The 23,340-nt window shown below is 52.6% G+C and overlaps 1 protein-coding gene across 19 annotated transcripts in view; it reads left to right on the forward strand.

The window, feature by feature from the left end:
* The window catches only part of ARHGEF10 (Rho guanine nucleotide exchange factor 10), an 88,568-nt gene that overhangs the window by 55,127 nt on the left and 10,101 nt on the right, over positions 1 to 23,340 (forward strand). For 13 of the 19 annotated variants that reach the window (XM_029226418.1, XM_029226420.1, XM_029226413.1 and 10 more), the window contains 9 exons: positions 6,662 to 6,777; positions 7,161 to 7,288; positions 7,462 to 7,562; positions 8,922 to 9,043; positions 9,767 to 9,853; positions 11,675 to 11,880; positions 12,481 to 12,638; positions 14,765 to 14,907; positions 22,133 to 22,307. In XM_029226418.1, coding sequence (XP_029082251.1) covers positions 6,662 to 6,777; positions 7,161 to 7,288; positions 7,462 to 7,562; positions 8,922 to 9,043; positions 9,767 to 9,853; positions 11,675 to 11,880; positions 12,481 to 12,638; positions 14,765 to 14,907; positions 22,133 to 22,307 — 1,236 coding nt within the window. Of the gene's footprint in view, positions 1 to 6,661; positions 6,778 to 7,160; positions 7,289 to 7,461; positions 7,563 to 8,921; positions 9,044 to 9,766; positions 9,854 to 11,674; positions 11,881 to 12,480; positions 12,639 to 14,764; positions 14,908 to 17,596; positions 17,790 to 17,915; positions 18,042 to 18,118; positions 18,974 to 22,132; positions 22,308 to 23,340 lie in introns of those variants that run through there. The other 6 variants (XR_003794177.1, XR_003794178.1, XR_003794180.1 and 3 more) reach the window with 6 other exon arrangements.

A 23,340-nucleotide genomic window follows, 5' to 3' on the forward strand; every position in this document is an offset into this window, starting at 1 on the left:
CTCCTGTCAGCTATGGCCCTAGATGTTATCTCGAGCTCCTGTCAGCTGTGGCCCTAGATGTTATCTTGCGCTCCTGTCAGCTATGGCCCTAGATGTTATCTCGAGCTCCTGTCAGCTATGGCCCTAGATGTTATCTCGAGCTCCTGTCAGCTATGGCCCTAGACGTTATCTCGAGCTCCTGTCAGCTATGGCCCTAGATGTTATCTCGAGCTCCTGTCAGCTATGGCCCTAGACGTTACCTCGAGCTCCTGTCAGCTGTGGCCCTAGACGTTATCTCGAGCTCCTGTCAGCTATGGCCCTAGATGTTACCTCGAGCTCCTGTCAGCTATGGCCCTAGATGTTATCTCGAGCTCCTGTCAGCTGTGGCCCTAGACGTTATCTCGAGCTCCTGTCAGCTGTGGCCCTAGATGTTACCTCGAGCTCCTGTCAGCTGTGGCAAATGTAGATACGTAATCCTCATTGTCTGTCAAAAGAAAATGTCACTCTGTAGAGTACATCTTTTTCTTCATTCTGAGTTTAAGGAGAACTTTGCTTCCAGGTTATCTAGCTGCTCACTCTGGCTTTACAACTGGTGATACTGCTAAGTCCTTAAAGGCAGGACCGAGACCACTGAGTGGTCCCCAGGTAGACCTCAAGACCTGAGAAGTTGCTGTAGAATCAGGGACCCTGGATCCATCTCCATCCGAGGATCCTCTTACTCTTATGGTTTCCATTACATGTGTGGTCGGACGCCAGGAGAACAAAGGCTAAGGTCAGAGAAGGAAAACAAAACAGTTGCTGATAACGCAGTAGAATATCTGTCTCTTGGAATAAAGGAGAGCAGAGTGAAGGGGATTGTTAATGTTTAGGCAATGCTGGCTTCTTGAGGAGAAAGAATTAAGGTGCCCATTCGTCCCTTAACAGGTCTGTGTCGTCAGTAGATTGTGACAGTGGGAGTTTGACCGGCTGGTGTCTTGGTGCAGGTATCCAGGCGGGGAGACTCCCGGGGAGGACATGTTCTCGGTCCAGCTGTCCTGGGAAGGGTGCTTTGCAGAGGCGCTGCCCATGCTGGTGTTCACGTTGTCCAAAACTCTTTTAATAGTCCTAATAGTCCTAGATCCATGTTGCTTCTTAACTTTTTATTTTATTTTGGAGTATAGTTGATTAACAATTAACAATCTAATGTGTTTCAGGTGTACAGCAAAGTGATACAGATACATATACATGTATCTATTCTTTTTCAAGTTCTTTTCTCTGTAACATTTAACCTTATAGGTTATTACAAAATATTGAGTATAGTTCCCTGTGCTACACAGTAAGTCCTTGTTGGTTATCTATTTTAAATATAGCAGTGTGTACATGTCAATCCCAGACTCCCTAAGTATCCTTCCCCCCGATTCTTTCCCTCTGGTTGACCTAGAGATTTGTCATCCTGAGGGAAGTAAGTCAGAGAAAGACAAATATCATATGGTATCACTTATATGTGGAATCCGAAAAAAAATGATACAGATGAACACAATTCACCAGTGTTAAGTGCAGGGTGTTACCAGTCGAGGTGCCAAGTGGACAGACAGTGCGGGGGGCGGGCGGGGGACAGGATGCTCTGAGTACCGAGTCTGGAGATCAGGGGCGATGCTGGCAGAGATGCAGTCAGCGCCGTGGGCGCAGATGTTTGCCTGGGATCCTGGTTTAGTGCGTGCCTCTGTAGCTTCCTCATCCTTAAAGTGGGTTTAATTTTTTAGCTCTGAGCTGTGAAAGGGGAGTGTGGAGTAGATGGTTTTCAAAATGCCTTCTAGATTTAAAAAAAATGGTTTTTAACAAACTGAAGTTTGCTAATTCTGAATGTGCTGGAAGACGGGACTCAAGCCCCGTCAGCTAAGTTAGAAGTTCTGTTCCCCGTTGATATTCATGTGACTGTTCTGCTGTTTGAACGACTCTGTTCTGAAGCTCAGTGCTGCAAGATTGGGTCTGCTACTCAGCGGCGGAGACAGCGTGGCCCCTGCTGCGTGCCTTTGCTTTGCACCCTCTGTGTCCTTGAGTTGTGACACGTGATGGCCTTAAACGTTTCCCTCTAGTGCAGGGCCCTGCAAGCTGGGCTCCCTGGGTTGGTTTAAGCTTCCAACCCCCGGAACTGACTTTGCAAAATTCTGTGCTAATAGCATCTTATTTTCACCCTGCTCCACGCTTTCTCAGGAGGTGGGTTTATGAGAAAATTTCCCTTTTGCTAGAAATAAGGTGACGCTGTAGAGTGTTTTCTTCATTTAGTTCCCACAAGTGGGCCCTAAAGCGCCCCCAGTTTGCAAGGAATTGTGCCAGGTGGGCTCCGTGGAGGGTGTGAGGGGCCGTGGCCACAGTGCCGGCTCTGCAGGGGCCTTGGGGGGATGAGCTGCCGGACCCTCGGAGAGTCACGTACACAAGAATGAGAAACCTTCACCACCCAGCAGCAAACGCTTCCCAAGGAGAGGTTCCTGAGACATTTCAACAGGTGAGAAGCAGCTAGATCTGGTTTAAAGGGAAGCACTTTTTCATGTGTAAATACTGATACATGTCGTCTTGTAAAAATCGCGCCCATTGCTCTCCACTTGGTTACTTAATCCTTAAAATGGGCAGTAAAAGCCAGACGCGTAGCTGGGCCTCTTTGTCGCACAGTGAGACACACTGTAGGGGCACAGGACCGGCCTGGGCTCTGGGGCGCTGAGCGGCTGGACCAGCACCCAGCTGTGGAGCTTTCCTGTCGTGGGGCAGGGACGCAGGCCAGGGAGAGCCGTGGTGGACATGGCGCTGACGTGCGTGTCGGCGGTGGTCTGCCCTGTGCCCCCCGCCCCTGCCGGCAGCCTGCAGGAGAACAGGTGGCAGTTCTAGGGAGCCAGGCGCCCCTGTTTGGAAATGGGGCCCTTGTTTGCCATCAGGAACTTTGCAGAGAGAATGGAAGGCCAGCCTGACAGTGTCACTTCCCATCCTGAAGCATTTACTGCGTGTCCCCTGTAGGCTGAAATCTAACACAGGTGCCCGGATCCCTGCTATCTGGCTGTGAAGGGGGAAGCCGGGGCAGTGGGTACAGCAGCTCAGGAACGAGGGAGGGGGCTACTGCCATGATTAAAAGTAAGCTGGAGGCTTCCCTGGTGGCGCAGTGGTTGAGAGTCCACCTGCCGATGCAGGGGACGCGGGTTCGTGCCCCGGTCCGGGAAGATCCCATGTGCTGCGGAGTGGCTGGGCCCGAGAGCCGTGGCCGCTGAGCCTGCGCGTCCGGAGCCTGTGCTTCGCAACGGGAGAGGCCACAACAGTGAGAGGCCCGCGTACCGCAAAAAAAAAAAAAAAAAAAATGTAAGCTGGAAGAGGGACTTTCCTGGCGGTCCAGTGGTTGAGACTTCACCTTCCAATGCCGGGGGAGCGGGTTCGATCCCTAGTCCGGGAGCTAAGATCCCACATGCCTCCTCGGCCAAAAAACCAAAACATAAAACAGAAGCAGCATTGTAACAAATTCAATAAAGACTTTAAAAGTGATCCACATCCAAAAAAAAAAAAATCTTAAAAAAAAAAAAAAAAGCTGGAAGAGCCCTAAGCATCCTTACACTCCAGGGAGCAGCATCTGGGCAGGGGATGCAGGGGACGGAGCCCCTCTGGGGACACAGGGAGGGTCTCCACAGTCAAGTGCAGAGGCCGGGTGGGAGAAGGGCAGATAAAACCGAAGACCGGAGAAGTGAGCCCAGCTGAAGACAAAGTGTGAAGAATAAACAGGAAGCAAGTGCTCAGGGGCAGGGAGGAGGTGCTCTTCATGATACAAACAGAAGTGAAACCTGCATGAGGTTGGCTGCAATCTTGCACGTGAGGCCAGCCCTGAGGCAGACAGAGGGGCCCTGGACCCAGGGTCCAGGGCCGGAGCTGATGCTCGCTCTGCAGGGCGTCAAGCTTTCTTTCAGCCGCAGATGCGACTTTGGGTCGACTCCATTCTGGAAGGAAAAGGAGGGAAAGTTCTCTGTTAGACCCGGGCTCCTCTGTAGGCACCAGCCTCGCCATCAGAGGAAGAAGAGAAGTGTGTTCCCCATGCGGAAGCAGCTGCCCGAGAGGGACAGGGTACTCGGCGGGGGCTGGCCTGCCAGGCAGAGGCCACCGCGCGGTCCAGGCGGGAGGGTGGGAGAGAGGCTCCCACAGAAGTGTGCGTATCTGGTCGCCAGACTGTGACCCGAAGATGTGTAATTTTTAACAGTCCATTCTTCCTCGGTAAAAAAAAAGTCCTTGATTTGTAAGATATCAAACTTTTCTGAATGAAAGGAAAGTTCTGGAAAGGAGAGCTTGTCCCGAGGCCTGCTGACTGCTGGGTGGGGCAGGTCTGCCTCTCTCGTTCAGTGGGGTGTTTACTCAGCCCCCGCCCTGCATCCCTCTCGCCACCCCAGAACCACCCACTGTCTCTGGGTTGGATTCCGTCTGCAGTGTCTCCGTACCCCGTTTACTCCTCCTTGCCGCGCCTCCTGCCTGGAGACCCCCGGGCCCGGACTCTCCCACCACCCAGGTGGCTGGTGTGACGCAGGGGCCTCGGCCTCAGAGCTGCAGCCGGTCCATACCTGCCGGGGCCTGAGTCCGCACCACGGGGAGTCTTTGGGCAGTGTTGCTGTTTCCTTGGCCACATGGACTCCACTTAGCTTTCAAACCCTGAATTTTCAAGCCAAATTGCAGGGGTTTCCATGGAGACGGGCGCAGTGAGAAGCCGTCTGCTCCCAGAAACCCAGGGTGCTGGGCATTGTGACCAGATGGTAGGAAGTCCACCCAACAAAAATCTTGATTTGCAGATCTGTTGTTTATATGAATTTAGCCAGAAAAAGAGATTCTTTCCTAAACTGAAAGTAACGTTTGGGAAAAGAACGACGGCTCTTTGTTCTGTCTTGTGTGACTTGAGTGGATGCTGTGGTGTTTCGTGCGCGTCCTCTGGGTTCATTAGCATCTTACTCGCTGTTTGTGTGTTTGTGTCCCCAGCGTGCCCTTCCATAAAGCATCTCTGACGCTCACCACATGTGTGAACTTTGAGATGTTTTCACGTTGGGTAAAGGCAGAGAAACTCTTTCTGCCCAATAAGGAAGATTCTCTAACCCGCCAGGAAAAGTCCTCTTCTCCCTCTGGGGATGGGGTGACTCAGGCAGCGTTGGTTTTATCCTTGATGAGATAGGATGGGGCTGGTGGGGCCTCGTGAACGCAGCTTTAAGGAGGAACCAGGCCCAGTCCTGTGACCTCCCGTTTCCTGTCCTTCCCCGTCTCCAGAGCCTGTCCCGGGCGCCCGCCGACCTCTCTGCTCCAACACGTGACTCTAGACCACCCTGGACGCTGGGCCTCGTCCTCCCTGGCTCCCACCCCGCCCTCCCTCTGCTTGGACAGGCTGGGCCTGTCGGGTCCCAGCTGCCGGGTGGTGGACGGCATCAGTCCAGTGTGTCGGGTTGGCAGGAGGCTCCTGGTGACCCAGGAGTCCGAGTGCGGCTGCCCTGGGGCTGCACGAGCCCTTCTTGTTTTCACACCGAGGACCATCCGCCCACCTCCAGGGCGTCCCTGTGCGTTCAGAAGGTGCACAGAGGAATCTGCCCTTTCCTTCCTTCCTTCCTTTTCTTTCTTGTTCTGCCGTCTCTGTGTGAACCTTCCACTTTACCTACTCTCTGATAAAGAGTAAAGAGGCTTTACAGGTACCTATTCATTTATGATCCTCTTGGTTACAGACACAGAAGGCAGAGTTCTAAATCAGCTCCAAATCTCTGCACTGTCCCCCCCGGGATGGCTGCTCACACAGGGCTTCCAGATGACTCCACTGGTCAGGCAAGAGTAACACTGAGGTGCGTAGAAAGTCACCATCCTCACCATCCACCCACTTCACTCCCGAAACCCTCCAGTAGCTTCAGAACTCTTTGTGTGCTAACCGTTTGCTTAATGTCCCCCCAGACTTAGATCATTTGGCTAAGTGATCAGCCCGAGTCAGCGGTGGGTGCTGTTCTCGCGGGCGCTGGGAGCCTGTGCACCCACCCAGCTCATTGCAGGCCTCCTCTCCATCCTTTTAAAAAAGCGTTTAGAGAAGGCTCACTGGGGCGCTCAGGTTGGCGTTGGGAAGAGCGCGGTTGTTGAAACTTTGGTTGCGATTAAAGGTCATTTCTAGAGACCAGGGACCTTTTACTAATAGTGATTACATCAACGGTGCTTTAAAAATACAAATTGTGACACATCCGATGGACTAATTCACCAGTGTCCTTCAAAAATGTCAAGGTCATGAGGGAGAGATGGCCTGAGGCACTGACCTAGCAGACTGGAGGAGACTTACGGAGGTGTGACAGTTTCATGCGTCATGGGACCCGCCTTCGCGTCCCTGGGAAACTGGCCTCCGTGCGGAAGCCAGTGAGGTCTGAGTAGAGCCCGCACTGGTTGGTGTTGCTGCAGCAATGGGAATTCCTGCTTTGCACGATGCTTCTGTGGTTCTACAAGGTTAACATCCAAGACCTGGTGCAGGGAGCTCTGTGCTGTTGCAGCTTTTCTGTAAAGCCTAAAATTATGTCAAAATGAAAGGCCGGAAAGGGAAAAGCATCTACTTACTTGAAAACGTTCACTTTTAGAAAAATCTGGATGAACTAGACTCCCTTCTTGTGTCTCCTTCCTCAAGCCCCGGCGTGAACACGCCTGAGATTTGTGCTCTTTTTGTTGTCTTGTTTTGCAGACAGAGTTTACATGGGGCCGGGGCAGCTGTATCAAGATTTACAAAACTTGCTGCATGACTTAAATGTCATCGGTCAAATCACTCAACTGGTTGGAAACCTCAAAGGAAGCTATCAGGTGACAGTCGAAGCCACTTGGCTTAAAATTCTCTTTTAATTTCTAAGTCGTTGTCAGCATGTGATCCCACCTCCCGGTTCTATCAAAAGCAAGAACTGATGTTACTTTAAGAATCCATCTGATCGTGTATTTTCTCCTATTTCGGAGAAGGTGAAGCGCTTTTGGTGTAACTTTTGTTCATCCGGAGGCTGACTTGAGCGTCAGTTCTCTTAGGAATGTCCCAGCACCACATGACCCGCCTCCCAAAGGTGCTTTCTTCCTGATCAGATGAGTGTTACTGGTCTCCCTGGGTTTTTCATGTCTCGGCATCACTTTTTTTCTCTCCCTCGGGATGGTCCTGTCTTATTAACATCTTTACGTGTGCTTGTGCATCTCCTTCCTAGAATTTGAACCAGTTGGTAGCCCACGACTGGACCTCGGGTTTACAGAGGCTTATTCTGAAGAAGGAAGAGGAGATCAGAGCGGCCGACTGCTGTCGGATCCAGTTACAGCTCCCGGGGAAACAGGACAAGTCAGTAAACGTCGGAAGGGAGCCTCCGGGCCAGCACCGAGAACAGGGCCCTTTGTCATGACGTGCATGTCTTCGCAGTTTGGGGATTGTATCTGAGGGGCAGGCCCCGTGATTGGGTTTCACACGATGGAGCCCACTGCGTGGAGTGCATTGTCTTTTCTTCTCCCTGGCAGGTCCGGCCGGCCGACTTTCTTCACTGCCGTGTTCAATACCTTCACCGCCGCCATCAAGGAGTCCTGGATCAACAACCTGCAGATGGCCAAGCTCGCCCTCGGTAAGAGCCGGTTGATCTCAGCTAAATGAGGCATGTTCGAACCAGACACAATGTCCGTTCCTCTTGTGTGATGAAATGCACGCCCAAGAGGATGAGGTCACGGCTGAGAAGTAAACTTTACAACAGGTTCATCCATTCACCTGAAAGAATGTTTCCACGTGGGAAAAATCAACCCTAGTGCAGCGATTTTTAAGACGTTTGTGTTATAATTTAAGGGTTGTAGGGGAAAAAAACCTCACTTTTATTATAACAAAACATTAATATGAGTTGAGATGGTTCAACACAAGTAAAAGTCCTCTGAGTCTGTGGCCTGTGAGGCAGGACCCAGTCCCGGGTCTGGCCCACAGGATGAGAAAGTGATGGCTCGTCTCAGACTGTTTCCTCACCCCTCACCTGTGAAATAAAACACAGGAGTGGACCGAATTGTCCCTGAAGACCCTCTAAGCACGAAAAATAAGTCCTGTGGTTCTTTCAGAGATGGGAGTGACTCTGATTATTTTCTTGTCCCTACGTCCCTTTAGCCTTGCCTTCTTTTGATCTGTGTAGCAAACATTTAGATAGATGGGTGGGTGGGATAAGATACCTGGATGTTATTTACACACACACAGGTCTGTTACTCAGGACACGGGGATGTCCTGCATCCATGTGTGTGTAAAACTCTCATTCAGGTGCAAAACAATCCGAAATGTTAACCGAAAATAAAATACGGAAGAGAAATAGGCCTTGTGATCTGAGGCTGGTGGCAGGAAGGCCATCCGGGATGGCCTGTGATCCTCGGAACAGGGCTCCCTCCCTCCCTGAATGACTCAGTGGTTTATCAGGCCAGCTTCGGGGTGACCCCGTGAACAAGGACACGGATAGGCTCTGAGGATAAGCTCCCGTTTATCTTCAGATGCGTCATGTTTTCAAAGCTGAGATGGATGACTTGCTTTGTAGTAAAACATTTCTTCATTTCGTCGTACTTTTTTATCCCATGGTTTTGTGCCATGTTAGAAAACTTCTCACTCAGTCCCTGGTGTTTGAATCTAAACATCTCAGCTAGTTTGAAAAAGGGACAGAGGAAAACAGACCAGACCCAGGTGGCTTGCGCTTTGATGATTCGCAGTGCCCCCGCCCCCAGCGGATGGCTGGTCCACAAGGTGGGAACGGGGCGGTGGGCGTCCATTAGACTCGGGGCAGAGCACTTACCTCATAAAGCCGCAAGTCTGCAGCCTCCCCCGTGAGAAGAGGCTGTGCTGTTTTCCAGAAGGAAAACCCTCAGTTCTCCAGTCTTACCCAAAGTAGGGGCCAGACTCTCCCCCTGCCCCCGGGCCTGTGCTTGTTGCCCACCTCTGTTCCCTTCCCCCGGCACGGGCACAGAGGAGGAGAACCACCTGGGCTGGTTCTACGTGGAGGACGACGGGAATCAGATCAAGAAGGAGAGGCACCCCCTCCTCGTGGGACACATGCCTGTGACGGTGGCCAAGCAGCAGGAGTTCAAGGTGACAGGCAGCGGGCGGTTACCAGGAAGGGGCGCCGGGGCAGCCTTGGGCGTGGCCCCTCCAGGGCCCGTTTGTGTAGAAGTCATTTAGGAGGGTGGTGGTCTGAAGCCAGAGGCTGCTTATCTGGAGCCGGTGCTGGGCCTTCCTCCGAGGCCCCGCGATCAGGCCCCGCGGCTCAGGTCTGGCAGCTCTGTGCCCGTCGCTGGGCGGCTCGGCTTCCACGTGGTCATAATTGGAGACCTTCCGGTGGCCCGAAGCATGGTGCCCGCTCTTGGCTGAAGCAGACCCCGTCTGGGGTGGCGTTTTGTCAGTGTCCCTGTGCAGTGGACTCAAGCACTGCGGCCGGTGTCCACACAGACTGCAGAGACGTGTGGGTGTGTCTTTCTCACTTTGGTCTCTGGCCGACACTCAGTCCTGGAACCCGGGCTTCCTTGGAGCTCCCTCAGCTGATGGGGACCATTCCCGCTGGCAGAACCTGCTCCCCGGGAGAGGCAAGGGCCCTGTCGGTGTGGCCTCAACCCAGAGCTGCAGCTGCCCGGGGCACACTTAGGTGTTGCTTCTAAAAAGCAAATTTCTGAGACTCATACATCGATCTTGCCCTCTCTTAGCCTTTGGAGTTGCCGTGGTTTATGTCAGAATGCTGTCATCCCTGTGAGACGTGGCCCCTGGCCTCCTCTGAGTCCCATTTGAAATTCGGGCCTTTGATTTCTTTCTCCCCTTTAGATCGAATGTGCCGTTTATAATCCTGAGCCTTACCTAAATAATGAGAATCAGCCAGACTCGTTTTCCACGGCTCATGGTTTCCTGTGGGTAAGATGCTTTTGTTTGTTTTTTGTTTGTTTGTTTGTTTTTTGCGGTACGCGGGCCTCTCACTGCTGCGGCCTCTCCCGTTGCGGAGCACAGGCTCCGGACGCGCAGGCTCAGCGGCCATGGCTCACGGGCCCAGCCGCTCCGCGGCATGTGGGATCCTCCTGGACCGGGGCACGAACCCGTGTCCCCTGCATCGGCAGGCGGACTCTCAACCACTGCGCCACCAGGGAAGCCCCTTTTGTTTGTTTTTAATGCAAGTTCACGAAGAATCCATATCCATAGCTAATGAGATGAGAAATGACAGATTTGAGTGGTCCGATAGCTCGTTGTGGCTGGTGTGTCGCAAATTGTGTCTATAAACATGGGGGTCACAAACAGGAAAGGGGGCTGATCACTTTTGGAAAAGGTGTCGAGTTCTAAGGCATTAAAACATTTCTCTCTTTTCTTTTTCCTGTAAAACTTACCCAGATTAAATTCAGTCCAAAGTCCATGAACTAATAGAAGCATTGGAATATTTTTTCAGTTTGGACGGTTAAATAGCATGGAGTTTTTTCTCTTCCAAGTCCATGCTGGCTGTTCACGCTGGGAACTTAGCAGTTAAAATTAGTTTCTTCCAAATGAAGGGCTGCCTTTGAACGGTCCTGCGTTTGCAGTAGACGCTGCTGGCTCGTGCAAACCAAAGGAATTGCCCGTGGGGTGCGTTTTCAGGTCTCCTGGTGCCCCCCTTGTGGGGAGCCGCCAGACCTCCTCCACGATGGGCCCTCTGTCCTTTTGCAGCCCCACCTGGCTCTCTCCCGGGTGTCCTGACCCCGCGTAACTCCCCACGCACCCCGCCCTGTCTCACAGCCAGAGCGCTGGCCTGCTTGGAGTCCCTGGTTGAGTTTTGGAAAGAAAACAGCCTGATGAGCTGATAGCTCTCTGCACTCAGCCCAGAACGAAGGGATGGGCTGAATTCCCTCAGGGTTTTCGAATTTTAGAGGAGGTTTTTTCCATTTCAGGACCTGCACCTGGTCAGACCCCGGCTTCCTGTCGGCCCGAGCGGGCTTGGCAGTTTGACATTGTCCCGGGAAAGGCAGGATGCTTATTGATCAGAAGGGGAAAATCCGTTAGAATAAGGAGAGGGTCACGACATCCTCAATGTTGATGGAAAAGAAGAGGAATTTGTGAAGAACGCACACCACCCGGAACCAGACGAGCGTTCTCGTGTAGAGCCAGGCATGCTCTTTCCTGGTAACAGGATCCGGCTCCTTCCCACTGAAAAGACAATCAAATTTAGGTTTAAGTTGGGAAGCAAACCTTGCTGAGTGTTCCTAAGTGATCCAGCAAACGGGGGGCTCATAAATATCATGGCAGCAGTAGTACAAGTTCTAGAAAACAACAACACTCCCTGATGTGTTAAATGCTGGGGACCCACTTTGAGATCCATTCTCACCCCATTTTGTCTCTTTTTAAGTCCTTGTTTTTTCAGGCAAGGCCTGGTTTAAAATTGATACCAGCCTGCTTTTTCAGACTTTGAATTGTGCACGGATAGGCCTTTACCATCCTGTGGTGCTAGGTGTGTGGTTTTTAAAGGATATAAATATGACTTTTACAAAAATAAAACTGTGTTCTTGTTATTAAAATTAAAAGAAAAAGATGACCTAATTAAACATGTTGCAGAGGGAGCGGGGCTCTGTGAGCAGACTGTTTAAAGGTTATTTGGTCCTCATCAGCCAGCTGGTTCCCACGTGGGAGCCGGATCTTGCCGTGGCTGTGGGGTGTCAGCCGTGCACGTGCTGTGGAGCCCCTTGCAGCCCACTTCTTCCCTCCCGAACCTCCCAGATCGGAAGCTGCACCAGTCAGATGGGTCAGATAGCCATCGTCTCCTTTCAAAACTCCAGCCCCAAGGTCATCGAGTGCTTCAACGTGGAGTCCCGCGTCCTGTGCATGGTGTACGTGCCCGCAGAGGACAGGCCACGGGAGCCCGAGAGCACGGGGGGCCGAGTGCTGGGCATCCCCACCGTCTGCCTGGGGACGGAGGAGGGGAGGTGAGCGTCGCACACGGGCCCCTTGGCTTTGCCAGCCGCGAGGCGGCAGAGTCCGCCGGCCCCTCCCTGACCCCCCTCTGTTGGGACGCGGGTGGAGACTGTTGGGTCCAGGACTTTGAAGGAGCCAGTGACTGAGGAAGTCACCCTAGGAAACCCAGGGGGGCAGCAGCTCCTTGCGGGGAAAGTTCTAGTTCTTCCTGCCCTTTGCCGTGGACACGCTTCATTCTTGTTCATGCTTTAAAGTGCACGTCACTCTTAACACTTTGCAATGAGACAGAGCCTTGTTCTGTGTTATTCTCACACGGAACATGGTCAGAGTATAAAGGAGAGTTACGATGATTTTCCTGATGTGAAGTTCCTAGATCTACAGGAAGAACTAAGGTGTTTGTTTGTTTGTTTAATAACGCAGAACTTCTCTTTTAAAAGAAAAAAGAGGGAGATCAGAGTGGTAGCAGTCTTTACAACACGGCCAAGTGGGATGTTTCTGGAAGGAGTGGCAGGATGCGGGGGATGGACAGGAAGGTCGAACGTGGTTCTGCTCGGCAGGCTTGCACTTCTTGTGAGCAAACGTACCCATGAGCTGATATTTCTCTTTTCCAGCATTTCCATTTATAAAAGCAGCCAAGGCTCCAAGAAGGTGCGGCTCCAGCACTTCTTCACTCCCGAGAAATCCACGGTCATGAGCTTGGCATGCACGCCCCAGAGCCTGTACGCCGGCCTGGTCAACGGGGCCGTGGCCATCTACGCCAGAGTGGACGGTGAGCGTGACACAGGCGCGTCTGCAGGGTGGCAGGGGCCACTGCCGCGCCTGGGGTGGGCCGAGGGAGTTTCACTCTGCACCGAGCCTCGCAGAATGTGAGGCTCATCGGCTTTTATCACCCCTCGTCCTGAGGCACCTGTGACTCGCTCGGTCCTTAAAGGAGGGTGTGAGATAGACAGCCACCCGCCATCGTTGCAAAGTCAGTCCTCCTGCTGGCTTCTCCGTGTTCCTCAAAGTGATGAGTTCAATGCAGGCCTTTATCCTGCCCTTGCTCAAGGCCCTCGGGGCTTCTCTTTTGGGATGGAGTGAGGTGCATGCCCCTTCGGTGTGGTGTGGCTGTCACCAGGCTGGGGGCCCGGTGTCACCATCACCACAGGGAGAATCTGATTGTCAGCTTGGTTCAGGAGACCCTGGGCTGATCCCCTGTGGCCACAGATTCTAGCAGTCCTACTTTTCACACCCTGAGGGGTTGTACCATAAACAGACCATAAAACTAGGGCTTAGGCCAGCTTCGGGGGGGAGACTGGAGGGCTCAGGAGCCCTGGGAGGAGGGCCTGCAGGCATTGGGGTCTAGGCTCTTTGGAGAACGGCAGTCAGGCGAGCCCTGGAGGATGAGCATCCATCCCAGGAGTCCTGAGGCTGGAGCCACTGCAGGTCCCTGGGACACGAGGGGCTGGAAGGGCAGAAGCAGTTCCTTCTAAAGGCGGATTCCGGGGGTAGGGGGTGGGTGTCAGGATCAGGGGCACCTCGGGGCATGATTACTCTGCCGAGGACGCGTTGTTTCTCTCCTGCTGGATGTGATTTGTGTTTAAATACACGTTTATTTAGAACCATGTGAGTGTTTATCGTGGGATTCTCTGTTTCTCTTCTCTGCGACCTTTATCTGGCTTTGGTAGCACGGCTTTGCTCATTCAAGTTGTTTTTTCCACTGCTCCGGTAGAGATTAAATTTCATGGGAATTATTAACTAGTTGAAATTTTGAAATTACTATAATATGTCTGGTCTAGCAGGCCTCCCAACTTGATTTGGAGTGTCTGTGTCCATTTCTTCCAGTGTTATGAATTTATTTAGGCTTTATTTTGATTTATTTAATTGGGGAGGGGGGTATTTGAACCTTTTTCCCCAGCTTTATTGAGCTATAACTGACATATAACATTGTGTAGGTTTAAGGTGTACAGTGTCTTGATTTGATGCATATTGCAAAATGATCACCGCCGTCTGCCAGCTCACACCTCCATCACGTCACATACTTACCGTTGCTTTTTTGTGGTGAGAACATTTAAGATCTAGTCTCTTAACAACTTTTAAGTGTATCATACAGTGTTGTTAACTGTAACCATAATGCTGTGCACTAGATCCTCAGAGCTTATTCATCTTATGACTGAAGTTTGAACCCTTTGCCAACATCTCCCATTTTCCCACCCACAGCCCCTGTCAACCACCCTTCTACTCTCTGTTTCTATGAGTTTGGCTTTCTTAGATCCCACATAAAAGTGAGATCATACGGTATTTGTCTTTCTCCGTCTGACTCATTTCAGTTAGCATAATGCCCTCAGGTTCCATCGTGTTGTCACGAATGGCAAGATTTCATTCTTTTTTATGGCTGAGTACTATTCCATTGTATATAGGTACCACATCTTCTTTATCCATTCATCTGTTAATAGACACTTAGGTTGCTTCCAGGTCTTGGCTGTTGTAAATAGTGCTGCATTGAACATTGGGGTGCAAGTATCATTTCAAATTAGTGTTTTTGTTTTGTTCGGTTATATACCAAGGACTAGAATTGCTGGATCATACGGCAGTTCTATTTTTAGTTTTTTGAGGAACCTCTACACTGTTTTCCACAGTGGCTGCACCAATTTATTACATTCCCACCAAGAGTGCACAAGGGTTGTCACTTCTTCACATCCTCACCAATACTTGTATTTTCTTGTGTTTTTGAGGATGGCCATTCTGACAGCGTCAGGTGACGTCTCACTGTGGTTTTGATTTGCATTTCCCTGATGATGAGTGATGTTGAGCATCTTTTCATGTACCTGTTGGCCATCCGTATTTCTTCTTTGGAGAAATGTCTGTTTGAGAAACTGAATTTGAATGAAATTGAAAGAAATATCTTCTTTTAAGATGGATCCTGGAATTCTGAACCTCAAACAGTGATAAAATTAGGCGTCCTCCCAGTTCGAAGTCTGCTAATGATGGAAGACACACTGTGGGCGGCGTCTGGAGGTCAAGTGTCTGTAATCAGTGTGGAGACTCACGCCGTGGAGGTAAGTCATTTTAAATGGCTACACAGTGCGGGAAGACGCACTTCAGAACCAGTGCGACTAACTTCCCAGGCTGATGTCGAGGATCGCCTCTCGCGGGTAGAGAGGTCAGGCAGTGTCCTGCCTGTGGCTCTGTGCTGAAAGAAAATCCCTCCTAGTGTGGCTTAGAAGGAAGGATTAACTCAAAAGTCCCACAGCCCTTGTCTAGCCACATCCATGGACTGATTGTCTGTTATTTACCTTTAATACAGACGTTACTTTAAAAGGTGTATTCAGTATGAACATACTAGTAAGTCTTCAAGGACATGTGGAAAATTAGTGTTTGATTGAAGAGGCGTTTCAAGTCAGTGTGATAAATGGATTATTCAGTAGAGAGCATAGTCATTGGGAGAAACCAGACTGCGTCTCAGGCCCCAGCTCTTCACCGTTGTAGGCATTCCGGAGCCAGGGATGTTAGAGTTACAGACAAAGCCACAGACTTACAAGGTACAAACAGTAGGATGGTTCCGTTACTTTGCAGCGGGGGGAACTTTCCAGATTCGTCGTATACCTAGAAGTTGCCATGGTAAAGAATATGATAAATCTGGTAAAGTTTTAGAAACTTTTTTTTTTTTTTTTAACATCTACTATGTGTTGTTTGTATCAAAACTCTCGTAAATGAAAACTGATAAAATATTTGCTGCATCTGCCACCAAGTGTTAGTGTTCTTCTATAAAGAGGACTCTTGCTAAATTAAAGAGAAGAAACCAAGCTAATAGAAAACGTTCAAACGACATGAAAAGGCAGCTCACAGAGGAAGAGGTACAAGTAGGCGACGTACTCACAATACACACACACAGATAGTGTACTCACACGTGGGTGTACGTAACATGTAGCCATACACGTGTATATGTGTATGTACATATATACACATGGAGAAGATGAATTTCACTTCTCATTGGACCTCTTGAATGTTTTAGCCACGTTACTAAAACATGCGACACACATTTAAAATGTTTAGCCATGTTACTCCTTTATTGTTAAAGATGAGACAGACATACTTATTTCCTACCTTTTCATCACCGTCTGTCTCTTCGCTCCGCTCTGCCCTAAGGAAACTCCTATCACGGGTGCTTTTGCAGCCAGTGAACTACCTCACAAGTGAAAATCTCGCGACCCTCACAAGAAAGGTAGTGGGAAGGGAAGTGTGTTCAGGTGAGGGTTGCGGGGGTGGGCCCACCTCTCTGTGGATCTGGGGCCTCTTCAGATGCCCCGAATCCCTGTGGGCGGCTTGGGGAGCAGGTCCACGCCCAGGAGCCGAGGTGCTGCGGCCAGGAGCTCGGTCCTGCATGGACTCCAGGCTGGCGCTCTTGCTGTCGGACCGCGAACCGTTCTTCCATCTGTGTTGTTTCCGACGTGACCTCCCCAGGGGCCCGCAGGGTGGAGCCTCCTCAAGTGACAGGGGGTCAGCGGTCAGCCGTAGAGGAGATGGGGCTGATGTCCAGAATAGGAGGCAGGAGACAAACCTGTGAAATTGCTTTTGCTTGTCCCCCCCCCCCCCCACCGCACCGCATGGCTTGTGGGATCTTAGTTCCCTGACCAGGGATTGAACCCAGGGCCTTGGCAGTGAGAGCGCAGTCCTAACCACTGGACCGCCAGGGAAGTCTCTGCCAGTATTTTTATGGTAACTTCTTGTTTCTACTTCTCTGCACCTGCTCCTTTTTACTTCACATGCCTCAGAGTAATAAGAAGCCCTCAGTGGGGTGTGGAGAGGTCATTAACCACGGCCCCTGTGCAGGGCACTTGATAGACGCTGTAACCACTGCTGGGCTGTATTCCACTGCCTTGTACACCAGCAGTGTCGCACCTTATCGGTGACGTAGTGAGGGTCACAGTCCAGATCCTAACTCAACCCTGCACTGCACAGTGGTCGCAGGTGAGCCGCTTACCTGGGCCTCAGGCTCTGATCCACAAGCTGGCGATCAACCAACTTCCTCATCAAAATGGGAGGTAATATTGCCAGTAAAGAGCACCCCAGTAGTGGTTGCTATTTATTACTAGAATAAATTATTATTAGAGTAAATATACAAGAGCCAGAAATAGCATTCTGTTAGCTGTATTTCAGTTTCTTTTCACAGAGAAGGAATAATAACGTAACAATCTTTCTTTAGAACATCTCTCCAAAACCAATACGTTAATTTTGCCATAAATTCGTACCGAAAGCCGGAATGATGGTTTCTGTAGCTGCCGCCAAGGCGATTCCAGACTAACAGAACGTTATGACCTTATTATCATTAAAGGGTTATTTCCACACGCTCCAGAGGCTCCATATGCTGTAAATCTTGAAGACTCAGAAGTAACATATTTGGATTTAAATAAAAGCCTCCTTTCTGTGTGTTTTTAGTACCAAAATGAGTAAATGTGTTTATGGAGAGAGAAGCAAAATCTACTGTTATTAAAAAAACGTAATTTATCCAGTTGTTCCGCCGGGCAGGGAAACCACAGCTGGGGTACCGGTGCAGCTCTGCAGGCTTGAAACCTCAATGCGTCTGCAGCCTCTTTGGTTGGGGTGAGGACAGCTGCTACAGGGAAGCTCCCTGAATGTGCCCTGTCTGTAGGGCCAGCGACGTGGGGCCACAAGGCTGCACTCGCTCTGCGGTGGGCTGAGCAGGGTGTTGAGTTCTGATGTCCAGGTGCATGAATGTTCTCGCAGTGGCCTCTGCACGGCAGTGGTTGGCACAGTTGCAGCGGGGACAGCGGGACTGCAGTGCCAGCTCGGCGTTCTGATGGGGCAGCGCCGAGCACCTCACCCAGAGATGCCGAACCAGGCGGGCTGTGCGTGCCCAGCGTGGCAGGAATAAAACTCCCCGCCTTCCCGCCAGGTCAGGGAAAGCAGACGGGGAAGCGTAAGTGTTAAATGCACGTAATGAAGTTGCAGTCATTGCACCTGGATCTGGGGTGGGGGGCGCCTTCTTTCTTCCTTCCCAGCTACGTAGGGCCTTCTTCACGGGGTTTACTTCATGCCTTTTAAGAAAACTTTGAGCTTTAGGAACACGGACGCAGCTCTGAAAGCAACCTGACGTTGAAGAGCGGGCGGTTTGGTGGATACGGCGGGTGCTGACCTCACAGCTTTGTTTCTCGGAGGCCCGATTTCACAGGTAGTTTCGGTTTAATTACTGGAGCTGTTTAAAGTAAGACCTGTCCTTCCTTACTCTCGATTTTCTGCAATGTGCAGTGTTCCTGACTCAGGACAAACAGACAGAAGGACAGGAGAAGAAGAAAAAGCTTTCCTTCCAACCCTACCCCCGACGTTGAAGAGAAAAATAGAATGAAAGAATGAAATGGATACGATACTAAAGGTGACCTAGTAGCAGAGCGTTTTCTGAGTTGATGCGTTTTTTTCCTAATGAGATAAATTCCCGTCATTGTATAGAAAGACACGAATGCAGGGCACAGAGGCGACAGGCCCAAGCTGGCAGGCAGACCAGTTCTTGAACACCTACTGCCGGTCCCGGCCCTGCTACCCTGCAGAGACCTTCAGATCCGCATGATTTCAAGGTGGCAGGAGACTCCGACACCCTGTTGCCCAAAGTTCCTGTTTTCACACAGAAGACCAAGCCTCTGAGAAGGTGGGAGACAATGGCCAGCATCCCAGAGATAAATTATTGTTCACATCACCCATCATCCAGCACAAACGTGTCACGCATTTAAGACGTACAGTGCTATACAAAAAAACCCAAAGCCCAGGAAGAACTCACAGGCCAGGTGCCGTGCCTGAACAGGTGAGGGCAACACCAGGTACCTGGCCCCTGGGGGCAGGTCTGGGGTCAGGACTGGCTACGGCATCTGCAGGGCCCCACGTCCAATGTCAGTTAGCCCAGACTCCGAGATGCCAGCAGCCCGAGCATCATGCCAGGTGCGGAGCCCTCTGAGCCTGAGACCCCGCGAGGGTCACAGGCCCGTAAAGCCGCCCTGTCCAGGGAGAGGAGGACCTCAGCAGGCGGCAAAAATGCATGACATCTCAGAGGAGGAGTGCTGTGTGTCAGGACATGAGAAGGCAGTTCCTGGAGGACCTTTGCCCAGAAACAGGGTGAGTCCGAGCGTGGGGACGTGGGGTTGGCGCAGGTGTGGTCAGAGGGCACCTGGTCCCTCACACGCAGGAGCGTGCGGTCCCCGCCTCTGTTCCTGGGGTTTCAGCCTCTGTTGCCGTGAGCGCTCACGGGGCCCGTCTGGGCAGCTCTGGCGAGGCCAAGGCCGTGACTGTGAGGGCAGCCGCGCTTGGCTCGGTTCCCGGGGCAGATCGGTGCGTGACGTCCTGAGCCCCGCCACGCTGTGCGCGGCGGGGGCCGTGTGGGGATTTAACCAAGGGACAGACGCCAGGAAATCTGTCTTCTCCGAGGACTTTTTTTTGCAAGGAGTTGAAAGGGGGGTGAGATTGGGGACTGAAGACTCACTGAGAAGGTTGTTCCAGAGCTCTGTTGGGAGAATTCCACTCCCCGTGGGTGGAGGACAGAGAGGAAGAATCTGAGGTAGATTTTGCAGAATGAGGCACTTCTGTAAAGAAAAACAGCCAGTTGTGAGACGCCGAAGACCCGTGAGCAGACAGTGGTGGACTCGGGCAGCCGCTGCAGCGGTGGAGGTGACTACAGGACAGCCGGGAAGCAGCGTGCAGGACGCGTGGGACAAGATGGCCCGCAAGACAGAGGATGGGAGTGGGGTGGCCAAGGCAGTAACCGAACAGAGCCGCTGGACGGCAGGGACGGGGTGGGCCCCGACCAGCAGCGGCTCTGGGCTGCCTCCTCCCTGGGCTTGCTGAGTTCTTAGAAAGAAGCGGGGGTTGAGGACCAGCAGACCGCGAGTTTCTCTCTTCTTCCACAAGAAGTTTCAACAGTAACTGTGAAAGAGCCAGCAGCCAGGAGAGCGAGTACCTGTGCTCCTTTACGCTCAGGTAGCACAAGGACTTCTCAGCATCACGTGACGTTTTTCTTCCCTTTTTAACCTCTCTTTGGAAGCCGCCTTGCTCTGCCAGAGATGGCCTTCCGGGAGCAGTGAGCGCTTTGTCCTGAGCTGACCTGAAGGACCAGCTGGGCTTTTCCTCTTCAGAGACGCAGAGCTGTGAGGCCGAGTCTCAGCGCACGTGGGAGGGGTGGGCCGCTTGCCCCATTCCTCCCAGTCAGCCCCGCTCTGCTACTGAAACCTTACTGCTCGGTGATACACACACAGGGCAGTGGGACGCGAAATAGTGCTACCGCTTCCTGCAGCCCTGGTCTCGGCAGTGGGCTTCCTCCGAGGGGATCTGTACCGGTTCACAAAACAGCATGGAAGCTATCCCCCTTGAAGCCTGCCAGAGAGGAAAGCCATGTCTGTTTCTGTGGTACAGGGCAGCCCAAGCCACCTCAACGGGCTGTCCGCAAAGTGAAAAGGCGACCCACGGAATGGCAGAAAATACTTAAGAATCGTGTGTCTGCCAAGAGTGCCTAACAAACAGCTTATATAACTTACAGCTCAACGATCAAAAGAAAAATAGTCCAGTTCAGACACGGACCAAGGATCTGAACGGACATTTCTACAAAGAAGATACACAGTCGGCCACACAGGGAAGCGTGTGCACCATCCTTAGTCCTTAGGGAAATGCAAACCAAAGCAACCATGAGACACCACGTCACGCCCACGAGGATGACAGCAATAGAAAAGGGACATTAACAAGTGCTGAGAGGACGTGGAGAAGTCGAGAGCTGCACACATCGCCGGTGGGGACGTGAAATGGGGCAGCTGTTGGAAAACAGTCTGTCCTTCCTCAAAAAGTGAAATGTGGAGTTGCTGTGTGGCCCAGCATTTCCAGTCATATGTGTTTACTCGGGAGGACTCACTCTGTAAGAACTCGGGGCTCCTTCCTAACCCCCGGCACCGGCTCGTCCCCACTGACGCGTGTTTAAATTAGACCTGTGATGATCGGGGTCGCTTTGTGGGAGGGTGCACACGTGCACGGAGGGAGGTGTCTGTGGAGGTGAGCATAGCATGGGCGCCTCGGAGGAAACGGCGGCCCCCCGGCTTTGGCTGCAGGAGGGGCCGAGGGCCCGAGCCAGTTGTCCGCCCTGAGAGCAGGGTCCTCGTCTTCCCTCCCGGGAGGTGCGCGGGGACTCCGGAGGGAATGCGCAGCCCCGGGCAGGTGGTGATGGCAGGACTGGGCGCTCAGGCCGTCGGGGGCGTCTGTGAACTCCAGAATCACTGTCACGCCTGAGTCCCGGCTTCAGGACGACCCCCAGGCCGCTCTCCAGCCCTGCCTGTCCAGCTGCAGTCTTCACTTAAAACAAGGTGTGGTGCCCTTGGACGGGCAGCCTCCCTTCCGACAAAATCAGAGACTCACGTGTCCCCCTTGGTCCAGCTTGGGAGTGCCGCGCGGCGTGGGTGCAGCGTGAGGGGCTAACTGGCGAGCCCTTTCCACGAAGGTAGGCGTGCGAGGATGGCGCCTTTGGCCCCCTCGGCCGCATAGTGGGTTGTAAAGAGCGTCCCGCACTGTTCTCAGTCCTTGAGGAAGGGGACAGAGGCATAAGCCTGTTTTTTCCCTAGGGGGTTTTAAGTTACCTCTTTTCAGGCTAGAGAGCTGTGCAGGATTGTGACCTGCTGTGGGCTAAGAGGACTTCTTTGAGGGTAGTGTTTCTTCTCACTGTGTCTCCAAGCTTCACCCCACCTGCCCCCCGCCAATCCCTGGTAGGCAGTGACCACAGCTGCCCAGCACCAGCCCGTCCACCATGGGGACAAGTTCCAAAAGTTCCCTCTCGGGGGCCCCGTGGAGCAGGGTTGTCAGGATGGAGACCTGGAGCAGAGCACAGCCCAGAGGCTCGGGAAGGGCCTGGTCAAACGGAGAAGCAGCAGGTGGCCACCCGGGGACCGGACAGGGCTGGACACCGAGGGGACCCTGCGAGCTCGGCGGGGGCTTAGCTGCCCGTACAGGCCTCCTCGCAGGCAGACGTGGCCCTCGTTCCCACTCAGGTTTGGGGGTGCTGATGGTCCACGGCGTCCAGGGCGCTGCTCAGCACCTGCGGATCTGGGGTGACGGTGCCCTTGCTGTAGGTGGTTGAGGGCAGGTGAGATCCGGGGCGCCAGCTGGACACGCTGGCATGGTGGGGACGACAGCGCCACCCGAGGCTTCACGCACAGCCCAGAGGGCGGGTCCGTGACAGCGACGTGGGGTGCAGCTCCGTGCTGTATCCCTGACACGCCCTCGCCTTCTCCTTGGTCTCCGCAGAGCCAGCTGGAGGCCCACCAGGAGGAGGGCATGGTGGTCTCACACATGGCCATTGCCGGCGTGGGCATCTGGATCGCCTTCACCTCGGGGTCCACGCTCCGCCTCTTCCACACGGAGACGCTCAAACATCTCCAGGACGTCAACGTCGCCACCCCGGTCCACCACATGCTGCCAGGTGGGCCCTGGGGCGCTGGGGGGCGGTGCCACATCCCCCGGGGCCGGCGCTCGGGACTGTCGGGTGACCCGAACTAAAGCACCCTTCTTAGAGGTCAGAGCCGCCCATCGCAGACGGTTTAGTGCTGTTAGTAAAGCACTGGGGCGGGGGGCAGGGGCAAGGATCTGAGGTTGAAGGGCAGAGAAAAGGAGACTCTCTGGTTGGGGGGCTCCACGGGGCTCCGCCAGCCCCACGCGGGAAGGGTGTTCCTGGCAGCGAGAGTCAAACCAGCCAAGGTGCGGGAGTGGGGTGTGGGAGCCGCATGTGGCTGGTGTGTGGCTAATATGTACACGCGTGAGCTTGTTAGGTACGGGCATGTGGCTAGTATGTACACGGCTTGCTATGTACTGGCATGTGGCTAGTATGTACACCTGGGCTTGTTATGTACGGGTGTGTGGCTAGTATGTACACATGTGGGCTTGTTATGTACGGGTGTGTGGCTAGTATGTACACACGTGAGCTTGTTAGGTACGGGTGTGTGGCTAGTATGTACACACATGGGCTTGTTATGTATGGGTGTGTGGCTAATATGTACACGTGTGGGCTTGTTATGTACGGGTGTGTGGCTAGTATGTACACCTGGGCTTGTTATGTACGGGCGTGTGGCTAGTATGTACACCTGGGCTTGTTATGTACGGGCGTGTGGCTAGCATGTACACGCATGGGCTTGTTATGTACGGGTGTGTGGCTAGCATGTACACGCATGGGCTTGTTATGTACGGGCGTGTGGCTAGTATGTACACCTGGGCTTGTTATGTACGGGTGTGTGGCTAGTATGTATACATGTGGGCTTGTTATGTACGGGTGTGTGGCTAGTATGTACACCTGGGCTTGTTATGTACGGGTGTGTGGCTAGTATGTACACCTGGGCTTGTTATGTACGGGCGTGTGGCTAGTATGTACACCTGGGCTTGTTATGTACGGGTGTGTGGCTAGTATGTACACACGTGGGCTTGTTATGTACGGGTGTGTGGCTAGTATGTACACACGTGAG

This window comes from Monodon monoceros, unplaced genomic scaffold (genome assembly GCF_005190385.1).
Source record: "Monodon monoceros isolate NGI ecotype Baffin Bay Population unplaced genomic scaffold, NGI_Narwhal_1 Super_Scaffold_17, whole genome shotgun sequence".
In the NCBI taxonomy this organism is placed as follows: Eukaryota; Metazoa; Chordata; class Mammalia; order Artiodactyla; family Monodontidae; genus Monodon; species Monodon monoceros.